This window comes from Tachypleus tridentatus, chromosome 4 (assembly GCF_004210375.1).
Source record: "Tachypleus tridentatus isolate NWPU-2018 chromosome 4, ASM421037v1, whole genome shotgun sequence".
Lineage (NCBI taxonomy): Eukaryota > Metazoa > Arthropoda > Merostomata > Xiphosura > Limulidae > Tachypleus > Tachypleus tridentatus.
The window spans coordinates 2,804,084-2,822,333 of record NC_134828.1 but is presented as its reverse complement, the minus strand read 5'-3'; the positions used below and the strand labels follow the sequence as shown (position 1 = coordinate 2,822,333).

General features: G+C 31.9%; 1 protein-coding gene across 2 annotated transcripts in view; it reads left to right on the top strand.

Annotated features, from left to right (window-relative positions):
- The first annotated feature begins 383 nt into the window (after positions 1-383).
- Positions 384-18,250, top strand: part of LOC143248449 (gamma-secretase subunit Aph-1-like) — a 31,450-nt gene continuing 13,583 nt past the window's right edge. For both annotated transcript variants that reach the window (XM_076496821.1, XM_076496820.1), the window contains exons 1-3: positions 384-596; positions 15,194-15,337; positions 16,735-16,820. In XM_076496821.1, coding sequence (XP_076352936.1) covers positions 484-596; positions 15,194-15,337; positions 16,735-16,820 — 343 coding nt within the window. In that variant the 5' untranslated portion in view covers positions 384-483. The remainder of the gene's footprint in view (positions 597-15,193; positions 15,338-16,734; positions 16,821-18,250) is intronic.

The following is an 18,250-nucleotide window of genomic DNA, read 5'->3' as shown; positions in this document are numbered from 1 at the left end:
CTAGTTGTTACAAGAGTATCAAATAGGCCAACTATCTTTTCAAAATTTCGAAATCTGTACGATATTTTTAAACTCTGAGTAATTTGATATTAACTGCATATTTAAGCATATTTTTGCTTATTCTTTTACCAATATCATTGATAAAATTGTGAAATGGTAAAGGATCAAGTCCAAAATTTTGAGGTACACAACTTGTAACATTAATTTGCTATAACATTTGTCTTCTACTATCAAGAGATCTCCTATTACATAATACGATATTAATTTCTAATCCATCAGAGGAAATAAAAAAGTATCTTATTATCTGCAATTTCTGGAGCGCTCAATAAAGTTTCATTTTATGAATATATATGTATATATATATACACTGCACAAAAGCTAGATGGCGTGTGGAGTGCATATGATAGTTCTTATCAAACTTAAAAGATAGGTTGAGTGTGTGTCATTTAAAATTTGATATAAATATATTTTTTTGTGAGCAAAATGACGGTGATGGAATTTTTTGGTTGTGCTTTTATAGCCTTCGGACCACCCCTGGCAATGTTTGCTTTAACTGTTGCAAATGACCCAATTCGAATCATTATTTTGATATCAGCGTAAGTGTAACAACTAAAGTAATTTTTAAAGTTATCCTTAATTAATTATTATTATACCATTTCTACGTAAGCTAACGTTATTAAATTATTCACCTCAAATAGGGCTTGAATTAAAATGTTTAGCTTAGCATACTAACAGTAATGGTGCTACAGTTGTTAGAAAATTAAATTTTATGTTTATATGGTATAGTATTAAATTTTGATAGTAATATAACTAGAACTAGTAGTAAAGTAAAATGGAGATGAAATGTTCAGTGTTCGCTTGCCACTCCACTTTTGAGTAGTTGTAATTGTATTTTAGGGTGAGGTTCATGATTCAGTTATTAGCTATGTTGTCACCACTTAATGTTTTATCATACTAATGACTTAATCCAGCACTTCCCCTAGACCTGGAGGAAGGTGGTGCAAATGATTTGGGTGGAGTCAGTAGTGCAATATTTCAAACTTTAACGTTTTAATATATTTTATGTTAATAAAAATAACAAGTAATTACTGTAGTAATATATAGAATTTTAATGTATCTGTGTTCTAAATTTCTTTACATAACTCTCTCTTTCTTGGCCTAAGGTGGCCAGGTGGTTAAGATGCTCAACTTGTAATCTGAGGGTTTCAGGTTTGAATCCCAGTCACATCAAATATGTTTGCCCTTTTAGCCATGTGGTGTTATAATGTTAACTGTCAATCCAACTATTCATTGCTGAAAGAGTAGTTTAAGAGTTGGGGATGGGTGATGATGACTAGCTGCCTTCTCTCTAGTCTTACACTACTAAATAAGGGATGGCTAGTGCAGGTGGCCCTCATGTAGCTTTTTGTGAAACTCAAAACAAACAAACACTTTTTTTTCATTTAAAAAATAAGGGTGTATACAACTACCTATGTTTGTGAAGGAGAGAGTGTTAATACAACAAGAGTTTGGGAAGTGCTGATGTAAGCCTTCCAAAGTGAGACTTCTGTTTCTACACCAGCCTTCATAAGTATTGTAGTTGTCACCATCACTTTAAAACAAAAGTAAAACTACTTTAGGTACAGTGTAAAGTATAAAAAAAAAACATGGTAATTTTTATGATATTGAAACATTATTAATAAGGCATAGTGTTTCTTTATCATCCTATGGCATCTTCTAAAGTAATGATTAAGTCTGAGATTAATCATTGTTTTATGAGTAATCAAAGTGGTTAAATACAAGGCTTATTATTTTATAGTAAAATAAACTTAACTTTTGTAAGTTGTACTGCAGTACCAGAAATTAGATCCGTTAGTTTAAGGGCTTTAATGAAGGGTAGCTTTTGACTTTTGAAATTAGGAACACTACACAAAAGTTCAAACTTGTATGTCACTAGTCTGAATAACTTGCTGATGATGCTACTGTAAGTGCTTTAAATATTTTCAATTATGTGATTGAAAATCAATTATTACAGGTAGTGTATGTGTATATAAATGGAATAAAATATTTATGTAGAGTTCAAAAATACATTATATAGAACATTAATCATATTTTTATCATGGGACAATTGATATGACCTCACTTGAAAAGAAGCACATTAATCAGCCTTCAGCAAGTTTAAGTGACTTTATTAAAATGGAAATTGGGAAAACAAAACTGTTTGAAAAAAGGTTGGCTGAAACTGTAAAATTATTAGTTAGGATTTTGTTAAATACATTAAGGGTAAACAAAATACTAGAACTTGTAGGTCCTTATAGGCATGGTATAGGAAGGTCAGTATTTGATGGTTATGGGATGTCTGGGTTATTATTTTTATATTTTTCAGTTTTTACTAATGAAGGGATATTTTCAACCTGAACAGTTGCTGAATGGAAAAAAGAGATGATCATGATAATTCTGAGATTATTAAGAAATATATTGCAAATTTTAAAGAATGGTAAATCTTCTGGTCAGATAATATAGGTTTTTTATAAGGGACAAGTTGCAGCCCAGTGAAAATTAGAACATCAAGAAGTTAAACCAATGTCAGTTTGCTCTAGTGGATAGAAGAGTAGAAAGTTCGTAATTAGTAATTTTTATAGATGAACAGATAGAAGAAATTTTTAACTGGCATATTAATTAAGAGTAGCTGAAGGCTTATGAGGAAGTTGTCTTCATGTAGTCGTAAGATTGTTTTCTACACCAACTAGGGTGGATAGAAGTCAGTGGTTACTTGGTAAGTATCTTGTCAAATAATAGAATTAATGTTAGGAAAATAACCAACTAATCAAAGTTACTTTGATTATTCCAACGATTCAAGTATCACCAGTAACTAAGCTTGCTCACCTGTCTTTGTTATTTTAAATCTGCTTGTGTTGTTTGTTGTCCTTACTAATTTTGAGCTGTTGACTAATGAAAAGGAAACTGGTTAGGAACATCCACCACCAACTCTTTGGCTTGGTGTAAAGTTAATGTTTGTTTTACATTATAATTCCTTAATTAGGACACATGAAGATCTTGTAGTACAGAATAAATTGTTTTTAGAAGTTAAAACTCATAAGAGATGATTTTTTGATGAACAATGAATATTTGACACGTGTGTGTGTACAGTAACAAAGATTCAAATCTTCAGCATTTCAGGATATACATATTCATCATGGTAAGTTATTAGGTACAAAATTTTATGAAGTTCAAACAGAATAAAAGGATAAAGTAAATTTAAATACAACAAGACAAAACAATATTATACTAGTATTCAGAACAGACTTAACTGAAGTTCTGCATTATGTAAAGTTCGATTTTCATTTATAACAGACAAATTTTTCTTTTAAGTAAAGTTCGATATTGGATGATCCAGATAAGATGACTGAAATTTGTAATCAGGACAGGGCGGTTAGTGTTTTCATTGTGTGTGTGAATTGAGGAGTCTGATCATTTTCACCAGTTCTGTGTGATATGTTTGCAGGCTTGCAGCTGTAATTAGTGTGTAGTTTTGCCAACGTAAGTGGCATTGCCATCACCATGTGTATTTATATACAATCCTGGAACACACACAGGTAGTAAGTCTTTAGATTTGAATAGGTTTTGTACTTTTAATGGTGATTTAATTATCATTTGTAGCTGAACTTATGAATAAAATGTTTTAATTATATATAAAATGTGTGATTTAAGTATGAAACTTTGTTTACCTAAGAAAGGAATAATTAGTCTTAATGGTTATTTGTAAATAGTGTATGGTTTCTTTGGGGACTCAAGTTTGTGAGAAAGGAACTTCTATGTTAGAGCTTGAATAAAATGCAAGCAATAGACATTGTTTATTAGAATGTTTTGTATGGCAGTAATTTTGGTATGAAGAGAGACAGTTATAAGATGTTTTATACTCTGTTTGGTAAGACTTGGTATAAGATTATATTTAAAGGAATTTTGAGTAAAGTTGTTGAATTCTGTATGTAAGACTGTATGTTTTGTTTTTTACAATAAACAATTATCTACTTTGCTGATTTAGATATTTGTTTCAGTTTCACAAGCAACATTAATGATAGGGTATTTGAAATTTAAATAATCCAAAAATTGTTTGATTTTACAAGTTTCACTTTTCTAAACATTAGAACCTCCTAAGTGCATATTTAAGTTTCTTTTATTTCTTTATATTGTATTTGGTATTTTCTCTCCTCTTAACATGAACTGTTGCAAAATCTGCATGGTAGGGTAACATGATGTTTAACTGATGTTAAATGCATAATACCATGTTGAATGGACTATGTACATTTTGGGGGAATGTAAACATGATTACTCTGATATAAAACCTGTTTTCATTATTTTAGTATCAGTTTGACTTGCAGAAAATCAGTGGGACAATAAATATACTATTTTTAAAAACAAACAGTAGAAGCTGAAGTTGTCATTAATGTTTCAAATGCCATGTAGGAAATGTCCAGATTATCTATTGAAAAAGAACTATTGTAAAAATATTCTTTTAGACAAAAATGTTGATTTAAGTGGCAACCTTTAGAAGAGGCCAATCATATTGAAGGAAGGGTAGTTCAAAAATTGTATAAAAGAAACAAAAGCTGGTGAATAAAAATAAGAAAACTATTACCCTTGTGAGGGTAAGGTATTGGTTGAAATAGTAGTGACAATGGTTAATGCACTGATTGGAACAGTAGTCACAATGATTAATGATAATTAAATATAATTGACTAATGAGCCCTTCAGTTGGTTAATTAGCAGATACCATTTATTGCCTAGGGTGGGTGCTATACTGGGTTTGTTGTTAACTACTGGTTATGAGTAACTACATTACAATTGCATTTAATTTTCTACGTGTCAATATGAAATGTAATGCAGTGTTAGTTGTATATGTTCAGGAAACATGTTTGAGGGCATTAGTTATCTTTGGTTGACTGATCAGTTGGGTGGATAAAAGTGGATAAAATGTTTTTATAGGAACAAATAGCTCTTAATTCAAGATAAGTTTACTTATCAAAGAAAAGAACCACCATTAGGAATGGACCAAGATGGTTTAATTAATAAAAATGTGATTGGATGAAATGTTTTGAAAGTGTGCATTATTTTTATGAATCCAGAACTTGTTAGATAAAACTTGAAATTCTGAATATAAGATTTTTGGGTGTCATATGTTTATCTGTGAAAGAGGTTAAAGACCAGATTTGTAAGCCACTTTCTTTCATTTCTGGTACATCTCTGATGAAGATGATGTAGTTACCTGAACATAGAAAGGTGGCTGGTATTTCTTTAATGGTGGCTTATTCAGGGAATATTGGGTTAGTTAATTCAGTATTGGTAAGAGCTGAAAATGTTGTGCACAATTACTTTAGAAGTTTGAAATTTTCTCAGGCAACAGTATTGGTGTATAAAACAAGGTCCCTCTTGCTTGGTTGAAAATTAAGAGTATTTGGATTTTCAGAAAGATTTTAATGAGATTCTGCTTAAAAGATTGTTAAAGTTATCTTTGTGTGAGTACAGAAGTTAATTGGATGAAACAAGATGTTATTTGCCAATGTAGTCAACTGTTGTTATTCATTTATGTAATGGTATTATCCCTTTTATGATGGATTATGGGTCAAAGGCCATGTTATCACATTTGTTGATTTGCATTTACTATTTCATTGAACTACTATTTTATGAATTTATGTCAAGTTTGGAATCAAATTGTAGATTATTTAACCTTTGATATTATATATGAGTTAATTTCTTAATTTAAAAATAAATATTAAAGTAATACATCCAAATATAAATTTTAGTGAGTCATGGTATGTTGAATGTAATACTGTTTAAAATTAGATGCTTGTGATGTTAAAATACTAAGTCTATAGTTTTGTATAATTATGAACTCAAATTAGTGATATTATCAAGCTAGAATATAAAAGAAGAATCTCATATCTTTTGATTTTACTGAGATATGACTTACATACTGAATCAAACATGGTGGCCCCATTCACCAATTTGTGTTTGGAAACAGTCTGCTTGAAGTTTCATATCTTTTAAAATCAAAATCCATCTTGGTGACTGAGCTTTATACATTGTAATGGAGTTCTATGGTATCAATGTAGTTATTTATGATTTTTTGGCTGTTCAACTGTTTATATAAAAACCTAAAAAAATATTTTTGACTTCCTCCATGTGTGAAATTCTAAAAGGCTTAGCAACCTTTGTCCAGCAACAACTGAGTTCAAAGGTCATAATGAGAAGAGATTGTTTACTTCTTCATTTATTGTTTTATATTTTAACATGAAATATCTTTACATTCATACTAGTAATGAAAGATGCTCTGTTTTCATAAACAAATCTTTGGTTAAAATTCTTTCATTAAAATATCTGATTTTTGGTATACAAAAACTTGTAACCTTTACCAAATTTTGTGAAGATACATATGCTGTATCAAAAGTTATAATGCAGATACTTAATGTGTGCAAATGTATAGACAAACTCGTGTAGTTCATAGTGAGCCAATAATGAAAGGGTTAGAGCAGACTAAAGTAGTGGTCTCACTTGACTCGAGTATCAAATTTTTCTCCTGTTAAAGTATACGTATAATGATTTAGCCTTTGCATTGGTTGTACGTAGTTCAGAAAATGTTACAATATAATGATAACTATGGTACACAGTATCAAATGTACTGCTCATGCATGACCATTTTAGTGTGTGGTTCTTTAATTTGTGATTCTTTCTGTGATTGCTCTGAATGTTGTGCAGTTTGACAGCTCATACTGTTAAACGTGGATTTAAAGGTTTCAAGTTTAATGGTTTTGATGGCATCAACACACCCTAGTGTGAATCTATTTACTATATAGAATGTCTGTGTGACAACTTTGGTTTGATCTAAGCTAGCTCTGTGGCCAACCATATTATCATCTTTATCTGTATACAAGTTTTTCAAGTTTTTTTCATGTGTACTAATTTATTGAAGTTGTTTAATGTTGTGTAATTGGACATTGCCATTATAAAGATTCACACTCTCTACATAGGATCTGTCTTCATGCACATGTCCTTAAGTTTTATCTTCAGATATGTCTCTCAGTATCATTATATAAAGTTTGATTCATTCCTTTCCATTTCACAAATTGAGGTTCAACTTGAATTTTTCATTTCAGTTTTTGAACCATTTAAAAAGTGAACATTTAGTACTTTATTGATAATTTTACATAGAAGTTTAACTTTACATGAAAATGAATTGTTTTAACACTCCTACGAAAAGTGGGGCCTAATAGGCCCCAGCTCAACTTGAAAGGTTATTAATATTAGGCTAATAATTTTGTATTTAAATGAAATTGCCATTTAAATCCATTAATGAATGAATTAACGAGATTCCCACTGTCCCTATCTACTATCTAGCGAAACCACAGCCAGGGGAACGGGCTTGGAGAAATCAGGACTAGAAACGTCTTTTCGTAGGAGTGTTAAATACTAATTTATCAGACTTTCTGTCTTTGTACTCAGATGTACAACACTCATCACTACTAGTGTTGTACTAGTATTTCTTTTTACATGCATTCCAAGTGTAACTAAGTTATCACTGCTGTCGTGTTAGATTGTAGAAATCTGTACCCATTCTTCTTAACAACAGCTTTACATTGATGGCAAAAAATGTATTTGAATCCATTTGCTTTTGTAACAGTCTTTAGCCTTGAGTATTGTTTTATTCCACATTTAGTTGTAATACTGTTGAGGTATGTACCACCATCTAACAAAATTACCAAGTGTCATGACAATTGTTTTATTTCTTGATTTTAAAACTTAATTTTAGGAAAAGATTTTTATAATACAGATTATTGCTGCTTCAAATTGTGATTGATTAGACCACTGATTACGGTTTATGTTATTACTATCTGGTGTTTCTGTACTCATTTCTAACAAAGGAAACTGTGCTTCTTTTGTTTTTCTTAAGATAATAAACATTAAAAGTGCAATAAAAATACATGAAGATACTAATACAGAAAAGAAATACATACACTTTTCAAGAATTCTATCAACAGGAAATTAGATGAAGGCCAAACCTTTGTCATGTCATCCTGTATCATTGTGTCAAATTTGGTGATGAAATGTGGCAATATATGGATATGTGCTGACATATTGATGTTTATCTATGTGGATATGATTAATATATTACAGACATAATTTTTCTTTTTCAAATGAATTGCAATGTTATTTTCAAGCTGCATTCACATACACCCAGTTGATTCATTCTCTGTCTCTCTCTGTATATACACACACACACACACACACACACACACCACATGTTTGTACATTATGTACTAGATTGGCTGATAGTTTTTCAACTTCACATTGTGTAATGGTATCAGGATTTACCAGTCTGTTTTAAATTTGATGTCAAGGGAGAAAAATGTGACATTTTTGGGAACCTGTTGTTCTACACTTACCTCTATGATTTTCATTGTGACATTTTCAGCTATTTTATACAGTATGGAATTAACAACTGAAGTAGGTTTAGGAGTTTTCACTGTGGATGTAAGTAAAACTTCTGACCAATATCTGGTTTGACATCTTGAATGTCAAAGTTAAGTCAACTTTGAGATATGACACTTTGTTGTAAAATCCTAACATGGATCTAGTGATGTGTTTTGTAGATTAAGCTATCAAAACACTTGTCTTTTAGAATGGCTAAGTATGGAAATAAATTGTTATTTTTACTGTGTTTTTCACTTTTTTTAATTTCAGTAATAAAAAAAATAATTGTTATTTTATGCAAAAATGATTCAGTAATGTGATAAAGAGAATAGGTGCACCTGCATTTAAAAGCCTACCCTTGATTGGCTGGCTGATAACCGGTCATTTGATGGTGATTGATATTTGTCCAAATGTTTGTTGTGTTTATGGGTGACTACTGAGACAGTGTTTACTGTTATAATTTTTTAATTGGTCCATTGAGTGAGCAACACTGTTAATTCCAGATGTGATACCAGCACTTTTAGTCCAACAGGTGAGTATATAACTGTAAAGCCAGTCTAAGATATTTAGAAATCACCAAGAAACAACTTAAATAAAGAGAATCAAAAAAATGTTTACAAACTAGTAAAAACTTATAGTTGAGGGTACTATCAAATGTTGTTATTGATTCTCAAATTTACCATCAATGTTTTATTGTCTGGATGTTCATAATGTCAATTTATTGATAGTTGAAGGTGTTGTTACATTTCTGGTTGTACTTTATCCTCATTTTAAACATAATGGAAGTGTACGTAGAAAATTAGCCATTTTCGCAGTATGTAACTAGTAGGCATGCCAGTTTCTTTGTTGTGTATCTATGATATTGCATTAGATCCATCAGTTTAAATTCATCTTGTACTGTTATATGATAAATTTATTATTAAATTTCTGTATATTCTAAGTTCTAATAAATTATTAAGTTCTAAGTTCTTTATAATTAAAAATAAACTTTTAGTCTGAAAACAAAGTAATCAAAAATATTTTTTTAAAATTAGGCTTAACAGTATCAGTGTTAACAATAAGCTACTGGCATTTGTTATTTATTTTAAGGGTATACATATAAATACATAGGTTGTGACTAGTGTAGAAGGTATATGTTCACTGTTTGTTAGATGTAATAGGTGATATGACTCAGTTTTATTTGAGAACTTTGGACTGGCATTGCTTTTAAAAAAGCTAATAAAAATTGTACAATTTGTAACTGTAGTTTGTAGATTTAAAATGGAAGCTGGAGGCTATTCTAATTAGAGACAATAAATATAGGTTTAGACTGTGGGAAATGGTAGCAGGATTTCAGGTGGAGTTGCATACAAGGAATACATCAGCTAAGAATGACTTTCAGGAAGTTAAGTATTATTAGTACTATTAGAGCTAAATGTGGTGGAGTGTTATAATGAGTCCAATCAGTTGAACAGCAAACTTCAACTCCTGGCTTCTGTAGAAAAGAAACTACTGGTGTGGATGATGGTTCTAGTTATTGGTGATTCTTTAACAGAATATGTGGGTAAATAGGGAGTACAAAGATCAAAGGGTGCTAGCAGAGATACAGTTTTAGTGTATGTAGGAGCTAATTAATAAATACAAGAGATTGATAAAGGCATTAAAGAAAAAGGTGATGTCTTAACTTTGCCCAGAATTACTGTAGGGATGAATAGGCTAAATACAAGGCTTAGGCTAGTACATAATGATGAATAGGTTGGCTGGATGGACCTGTGGGATCAGCTCTGTGGAAGAAAGATTTTTTTTTGTGGTTTATATTTATATAGGGCAATGGCTGGCCTGTTTGTTAAGACTATTAACTCAACTGTAAGGGAAGTTTTAAACTAGGACTAGACAGTGGTGAAGGCAAGGAAAAAATAAATGCAAACAGAATAAGAGATAGAGAAACACTTAGCATAGAAAATGAATATAGAAGTAGTTATAAGAATAGGCTTAATATTACTATTGTAATGCTAGAAGTGTGAGAAATAAAAGAGATGACCTTAGAGCATCAATAGGAATGGAAGATTTTGATATAATGGTGATAACTGAAACATGATTAAATATAGATGATTTTGATGACAGAAGTTTCTTTGTAATACAGAGTTACAAGGTGATTAATAAGGATAGGGTGTTAAAAAGGTCAGAGAAGTGACTTTATAAGTAAATATGAACTACATTCTATTGAAGTCGAGGATTTTTGAAATAATTGCCAGGAGATTAAATCTATTTAGGTTTCTATTATAAAGAGCAAAAGCTTTTAGTGGGAATTTGTTTCAGATCACCAGATAAAACTGATGAAATTAGCAAGAAACTTTACATTGAGATTAATATCTTGGCTGTTAATGAAGCCGTAACTGTGGGTGATTTTAATTTCAGGAATATTTATTGAGAAATCTTCGAATCAAACCATGAGGTTTTTGTTTGGGTGGTTTTCTTCACCAATTGGTCAAGGAACCTACTAGAAACAATGCTATTTTAGATTTATTGTTAACTTCAAATATAGAAATGATTGAGAGGGTAGAAGTTAAAAAACATCTGGGTTCAACTGATTGTTGTTCTAGTAGGTTTGTTTTGTTACATATGGAGAAAAGGAATAATGATATTTTAGTTATAGATTTCAAAACAGTAAATTTTGAAGGGATTGAAGAAAATTTACCTGTTGTGTATTGGGAAACTGAATTATTTGAAGGCACTGATCAGATGTGGAAAATCTTTAAAACATTCATAATAAATATTATTCCTTATAGAAAGAAAATGATAGCAGGAAGTACAAAACATGTTGATTAATAAAGAGTTTAAAAGATAAAATTAAAGAAATGTATCATAATTTTAAGAAATGTAAATTGATTGATGTGACAGGAGATTTAGAAGGAAGAGGATGTATGACACAAGGATTGGCTGAAAATGTAAATATTAACGTAAGGATTTCTTTAAATACGGTGAGGGTAAACAAAATGTTAGAATGGGGTTTGGAATAACAGAAGGCTGGGTTATTAAATTTTATTTTTTCTTTGGTTTTTACTAATGAAGATAAGCATTATTTCACATCTTGAACAGTTGATGAATGGAGATGAGATCAAACAAGATGACCACATTAATTCTGAGATGTTTAAGAAAAAACTGTGAAGTTTAGAAAACAATAAGACTCTTGGATAAGATAACATTTACACAATGGTTGTGAAAAATGTTAAAGATTAGATATGTGAGCTACTTGTACTTTTTTGTCAGTCCTTGAATAGTGAGAGGATACAAGAGGATTGGAAGTTACCTAATGTTATTCATCTTTTCAAGGGAGGTGATGAAAACTGTCCCAGTAACTATAGACCCATTAGGCTTACCTCAGCTGTTAGAAACTGTAGACCCATTAGGCTTACCTCAGCTGTGAGAAACGTTTAGGAAAGTCTGTTAAAGGATGCTTTTTTAAGTCATTTAACAAAGTTTAGTATTTTATTGGATAGTCAACATGGTTTTACCTCACAAATCTTTTGACACTTTTTGAAAAGGTTACTGCTTATGTAGATGAGGTTAAAGGTGTAGATTTCATGTATCTGGATTTTTCAGAAAGCATTTGAAAAGGTGCCATGTGAAAGGCTCATGAAAAACATTTGCTCTGTAGGTGTGGGAGATAAGGTAGCAAATTGGATAGAAGAGTGGATGGATGGAAGAAGGTAGAGGGTTGTTACAAATGGAGTTCACTCAAACTCAATGTCACATGTAGGATAACGTGACTCAATCTTGGAACCTTTGTTTTGATTTATGTTAGTGAGACATAGATAAAGAATTAGTTTATAAATTACTTAACTTTGCAGATGACATCATGAGAGATGCTGGCTGTGAAGAGGATGTTGCTGCTTTAAAAAAAAATTTAGATCATTTAGTGAGTTGGATAAAGGCAGAGGTATTTTAATTGCATATCTCAGAACAGCTGGTATGGGTATTAACACTTTTATTGATAAGCAGAGAACATCAACCTTTCTAGGTCATACTTGTCAATAAAAGTGTTAATAGCCACACCAGCCAGTCTGAGATACATTTTTATTTCAAGTGGGTTTCTAATCATCAAGGAATTTTAATTATAATAAATACAAAATAATGCAGATTATCATAATTTAAATTATAAGGATAATTTGGATAGAAATAACCTTAACAGTGTCATGAAAGAAAGATCTTTGTGTAATGGTTGATCAGTCTATAAATTCTTTCAAGCAGCATGCTGTTGCTAGTGATAGTGCAAATAGGATTTTAGGTTGTATCTACATAAATATTGAATACAAGTCTAAAGAAGTTATGATTTCATTGAACAAATCACTGGTTAGGCCACATATAGAATAGTGTTCCAGTCTTGGGGTCCTTACCTAAGGAAAAACATCAAATTGTTGGAAAGGGTTCAGAGAAGGGTAACTAGAATGGTGCCTGGAATGGAGGGATTGTCATTTGAGGTGAGGCTGAAATCTCTCATACTGTTTGTTCTTTCAAAGAAAGTTTGGGGGGGGGGGTTGATTGATGTGTTTAAAATTGTAAAGGGAATTTATAATATTGATGCAACATCTGTTTACATGTTTAACAGTGATAACAGTAGGACTAGGGGACACAAGTATAAATTTTGGCAGGGTATGAATCGTCTTCAGATAAAACAATTTTATTTTTCTCACGTATTAGTTGGCCTTTGGAATGAGTTGCCCTCAGATATTGTAGAGACAGTAAATTTATGAGTGTAAAAGAAAGCTTGATAAATATATGAATGATAAGGACTGGTTTTTAAGGTATTTTTATTTTCATTTTACTTTAAGTTAGTTTTGAGTGTGGTTCAGCTGAGATGAATAATTTGGTCCTATGTCGTCCCAAAATGTTATGTTATCTGTAACTGATAAATGTAAAATAAAAAAGGATATGCATCTCAGTTATGCATGTTTTACTCAGGAATGTATCATATTTAGTTTTATGTGGGTAATCTCATCAAATACATCTGGTTTTATATTTCAAGAGTGATGTTTGTTAAACTTTGTAGTGTTTGATTAATTTTTATGTTTATCTTCAGGTACTGCAACAAAATACAGAACGAGAAACATTTATTTATAAATAATTCAAACACTAAACTCAAAATAAAATAGCCATGCATATCTAACAAGTGAAATAGCCGTGTGTATCTAACAGCTAAGTGTCAAGGAAATAGAGCTGTAAAGAGATTGCAGGTTTAGGGTTTAAGTATTCTTGGAGGGAGGATATTTACATATGAGGAAAGAACTGAAAATTGATCTGGAAAAACCCACTTTCAAACTACAAGTTAGAGGCTGTATCGTGAGGCTGCACAGTATATGATACATAAGCCTGATCTTGTGAGACTGTACAGGAAACGATGCGTAAGCCTGACCGTGTGAGACTGTACAGTGAACGATGCGTAAGCCTGACCGTGTGAGACTACAGTGAACGATGCGTAAACTTGTCCTTGAACACTTTAATAAATAATTGAAGAATCTGTGTGAAACTAGTTACAATGATGTATATACTAGTTGCAGTGATATTTTCAGATGTTTTCTTGACCTGTGTGAAACTAGTTAGTGATGTATATACAGATGTTTTCTTGACAACTAAAGAAAATTACGTTTCTGCAGACCAAAGATTGGAAACTACTGACCTGCATTACTTAAGAAAGAAAAATACATATTTTTGATGTCACTGAAATTGTGTTATATATATACTTGCAACTGAAATTTTTTTTTGATACACAGTGGAGATATAAGGGAGATATTAAAATGAATAGTAAGTATTCAAATAATTTAAAATGTTCAGAGAAACTTAACATGTTGGCTCCCACACTCACCAATAAGTTATGCATAATTTTCATTTTAAAGGCTACTTATTGGCTGGGACATGATTGCTACATATATATTTTTCCTAATAAAAGTAATTGTGAAATGATTACTTGGGCCCTGGAAAGTATCAGCAAAATAGGTTTGGGAGTCAATGTGTTAAAGAACGTTTCAACAAATATTTTGCAATATTTTTAATTTTTGTTTGTTTGTGAGTACATCTCTGTGTAGTCATTTTGGTTTTTTTGTTTGAGTACACCTCTGTGTATTTTAATATTGTTGATTTGAATGAGGTGTTTCCTTTTTTTAACCGAATTGTGTTTGTGTAATGGTTGTTTATCTTTCCTTCAGTCCGGCATGGCCAGGCGGTTAAGGCACTTGACTCATAATCCGAGGATCTTGGGTTTGAATCCTAGTTCCATCAAACATGCTCGTTCTCTCAGCTGTGGGGGCATCATAATGTTACTGTCAATCCCACTATTTGTTGATTACAGAGTAGCCCAAGCATTGGGAGTGGGTGGTGATGATTAGTTTTTTTTCCTCTAGCCTTACACTGCTAAATTAGGAATGGCTAGTGCAGATAGGCCTTGCATAGCTTTGTGCAAAATTAAAAAACAAAACAAAAAACTATCCTTATTTACTGGATTTACTTGAACACCATCTTTCAGTCATTTTTTTATCTATGTCAATCTACTTCTCATTAACTGATTAATATTTGTGAGCACCTGACTGGTATATTCTGATGTAGTGATGTTATTTTTTATGATGAGGACAGCATATACAATAAAGTGTGTGTGTGTTTTAGTAACTAATGTGAAACATTTCAAACTGTCCTAATTAATAACTATTTTTACTTGCATGCATGTCAAGGTCTTAGTGTTTTGATAAATTTTCTCTCTTATATTCTTTTTTAGGGCATTTTTTTGGTTGTTGTCCTTACTACTGTCATCTATACTGTGGTATGTTGTTGTTCCTCTGAGAAAGACGCTTGCGTTTGGACTGGTGTTTTCTGTAATTTTTCAGGAGATGTTTCGTTTTTCATTTTATAAGCTGCTTAGGTAAGTATTTACTGATACTTAGGTTAAACTTCTAAATTTTTGTTTTCCAGTTTCTTAAGTTTGTTTCGTAGCAGATAAGTGAAACATTTTGTAAAAAATACAAAAATTAACTTTTGAAAAAATGTAGGTAGTCTTGAAGTCTTGTAACTTAACTCATAAAGAAAGACCGAGAAATGAATAAAACAAAATACGACACTGAGAAGTTTTGCTCGTTAATAAAACCTTCGGGACTTTGTTTATTAAGCTATAATATATTGGATATTTTGTGGTTTATAATGTAACGTGTGTGTGTTTACATATGTGTGTATGGTGCATGGTTGGCATTTGCATTTTTCTGGTGGTTTATGTAAATGTTAGTTTTGTTTTAGTGGTTAAAGCTCACAGGTTTTAACTAATATAAGTGAAATACATCTTTTTGCCTGTGTTATTATAAGATTTTTAATGTAAGTGAAAGTTTCTAACGTATTTTGAAAACACAATTTTCACACCTAACTTGTAACTTTGTTGTGTACGATAAAGCAGTTCTGCCAATAAAGCAGTTTTCTACGTGTTGTTTAAATGCTTAGTAAATACTAAAACAAGTTAATAATGAAGATAGTGTTTCTGGTTGTTGCATTTTTTTTTTTTTTCAGATGGTAGCAAAACCTGAATATCTTTGAAAGAAACAAATCATACAACATTTGCTGCTCCCAAGCAGTTCATACAACAATTTATTTGTAGTTAATGATTCTGGTAATCTGTTGCATGGATAAATTAATGCCAATTGGTTCTTGAAACCATCAGTATTTGGTGAAACTCCATAATTGGAGAAAATGAAGACAACAGTGTGTTTTGTGAAGTGAACAGTTATTATTTATTCCTCAGTTTTGTAATGACATATTTATTCAAATAATAAGGTATTATAAGTAAACGACGTTATATTTTGCAGGTGGCTGACTTTCACATGTCGGAGATATTGATGTTGAATGGAGCAGTAGAACAGTTTTATGTTTTGAGTCTACAGTAATACTCAAACTTAATTATATTGTTTAGTTAAAGGACGGGGGTACCAGCTGAAACACACCAACAGATATATTTAAACAAAGGATGGGGGTACCAGCTGAAACACACCAACAGATATATTTAAACAAAGGATGGGGGCACCAGCTGAAACACACCAACAGATATATTTAAACCAAGGACGGGGGCACCAGCTGAAACACACCAACAGATATATTTAAACAAAGGATGGGGGCACCAGCTGAAACACACCAACAGATATATTTAAACAAAGGATGGGGGCACCAGCTGAAACACACCAACAGATATATTTAAACAAAGGACGGGGGTACCAGCTGAAACACATTAACAGATATATTTAAACAGGGGCATTAACATTTTTATTTATTATCTCTCAGGAAAGCTGAAGTTGGGTTAAAAAAAGTGACAGAGGTTGGTGCCGATCGACATGCTGTCACAACAGGAAGGAATACACTAGCTTATGGTAAGTGATTTGCATGTCCATAGACGTGGTTACTGTATGATTAAGCCTATATATAATCCTGACTGTACATATTTCTATGTTTTATACAGTTGCTATGTGTTATTTGTATTTTGTTTTTGTTTCTAAGTATCGTAAGAAGACTCTACATCTTGAGGATCATGTTGTACAACAAAAACAGATTTATTATAAATTGCTTTTACAAAATAAAATGTTATCACTAATTGAAAAGTATATTTTGTTTCATTCTGAATGTGGATTAATAGTTTACTAAATATATTTTGTTAAAAATTCTAAATCTTACGACACAAATTAGATAACATTTGATTACACAACGTAACATTTTGTTCCTGAATAGTATGTGTTTATTTCTTAATTGCTTATGTGGTAAAAGTACAGAAAATGGCCATTATTCCCTTCAAACTTTGCTTTTGTGACCTGGATAATGAAATTTAGAAATTAATCTATTTTCTATGTAAAAACTGACAAATTTGCACATTTTCATTTACATAAGGTCTGAATAAAACAACATATGAATCAAGATTTACATATATTTATATTAAAGTTGTACCAAAATGTTTAGAAGTGAGTAGTTTTTCGAGATTTGTTACTGTAATGTAAATCACTTTCATGTATCAGCCCCCAAATATAGTCTCCCATCATGTTTTCATTATACACTCCTTGGTAGCAGCGTTCAAAGTCCAGTATATCTTGGTGGAAGTGCTCGCCTTGCTCCTCTGAGTGTGCTCCCATGTTCTCCTTGAATTTATGAAGATGAGCGTCAAGGATGTGGACTTTTAGTTTCATCCTGCAGCCCATTTTGCCATAGTTCTTCACCAGAGCCTTAACCAGCTCCGTATAATTTTCAGCCTTGTGATTGCCCAAGAAGCCCTGAATCACTGTAACAAAGCTGCCCCAAGTTTTTTTTTCCTTTCTACTGAGCTTCTTAGAGGATTCTGTGCATTCCAGGATCTTCTTTATTTGTGGTCCAATGAAGACACCAACTTTGACCTTTGCCCCAGACAGCTTAGGGAAGAAGTCTCAAAGGTACTTGAAGGCTGCAGACTCCTTATCAAGAGCTGTGACAAATTGTTTCATAAGACCCAGTTTTATGTGTAATGGTGGGAACAACACCTTCTGGAGGTCCACTAGTGGCTCACACTTGACATTGTACCTCCCCACAGAGAACTTCGTCCATTGTGGCCAGTGCTTCCTGTTGTAGTGCGCTGCAGTGTCCCTGCTGTCCCAATGGCAAAGATAACAGGGAAACTTGGTAAAGCCTTTTCGGAGACCCATCAGGAATGCCACCATTTTGAAGTTTCCGATAACCTCCCACCTATACTCATCATACTTCAAGGCTTCTAGCAAGGTCTTGATGCTGTTGTATTCCTCTTGGAGGTGCATCGAATGAGCCAGGGGAAGAGACTGATACT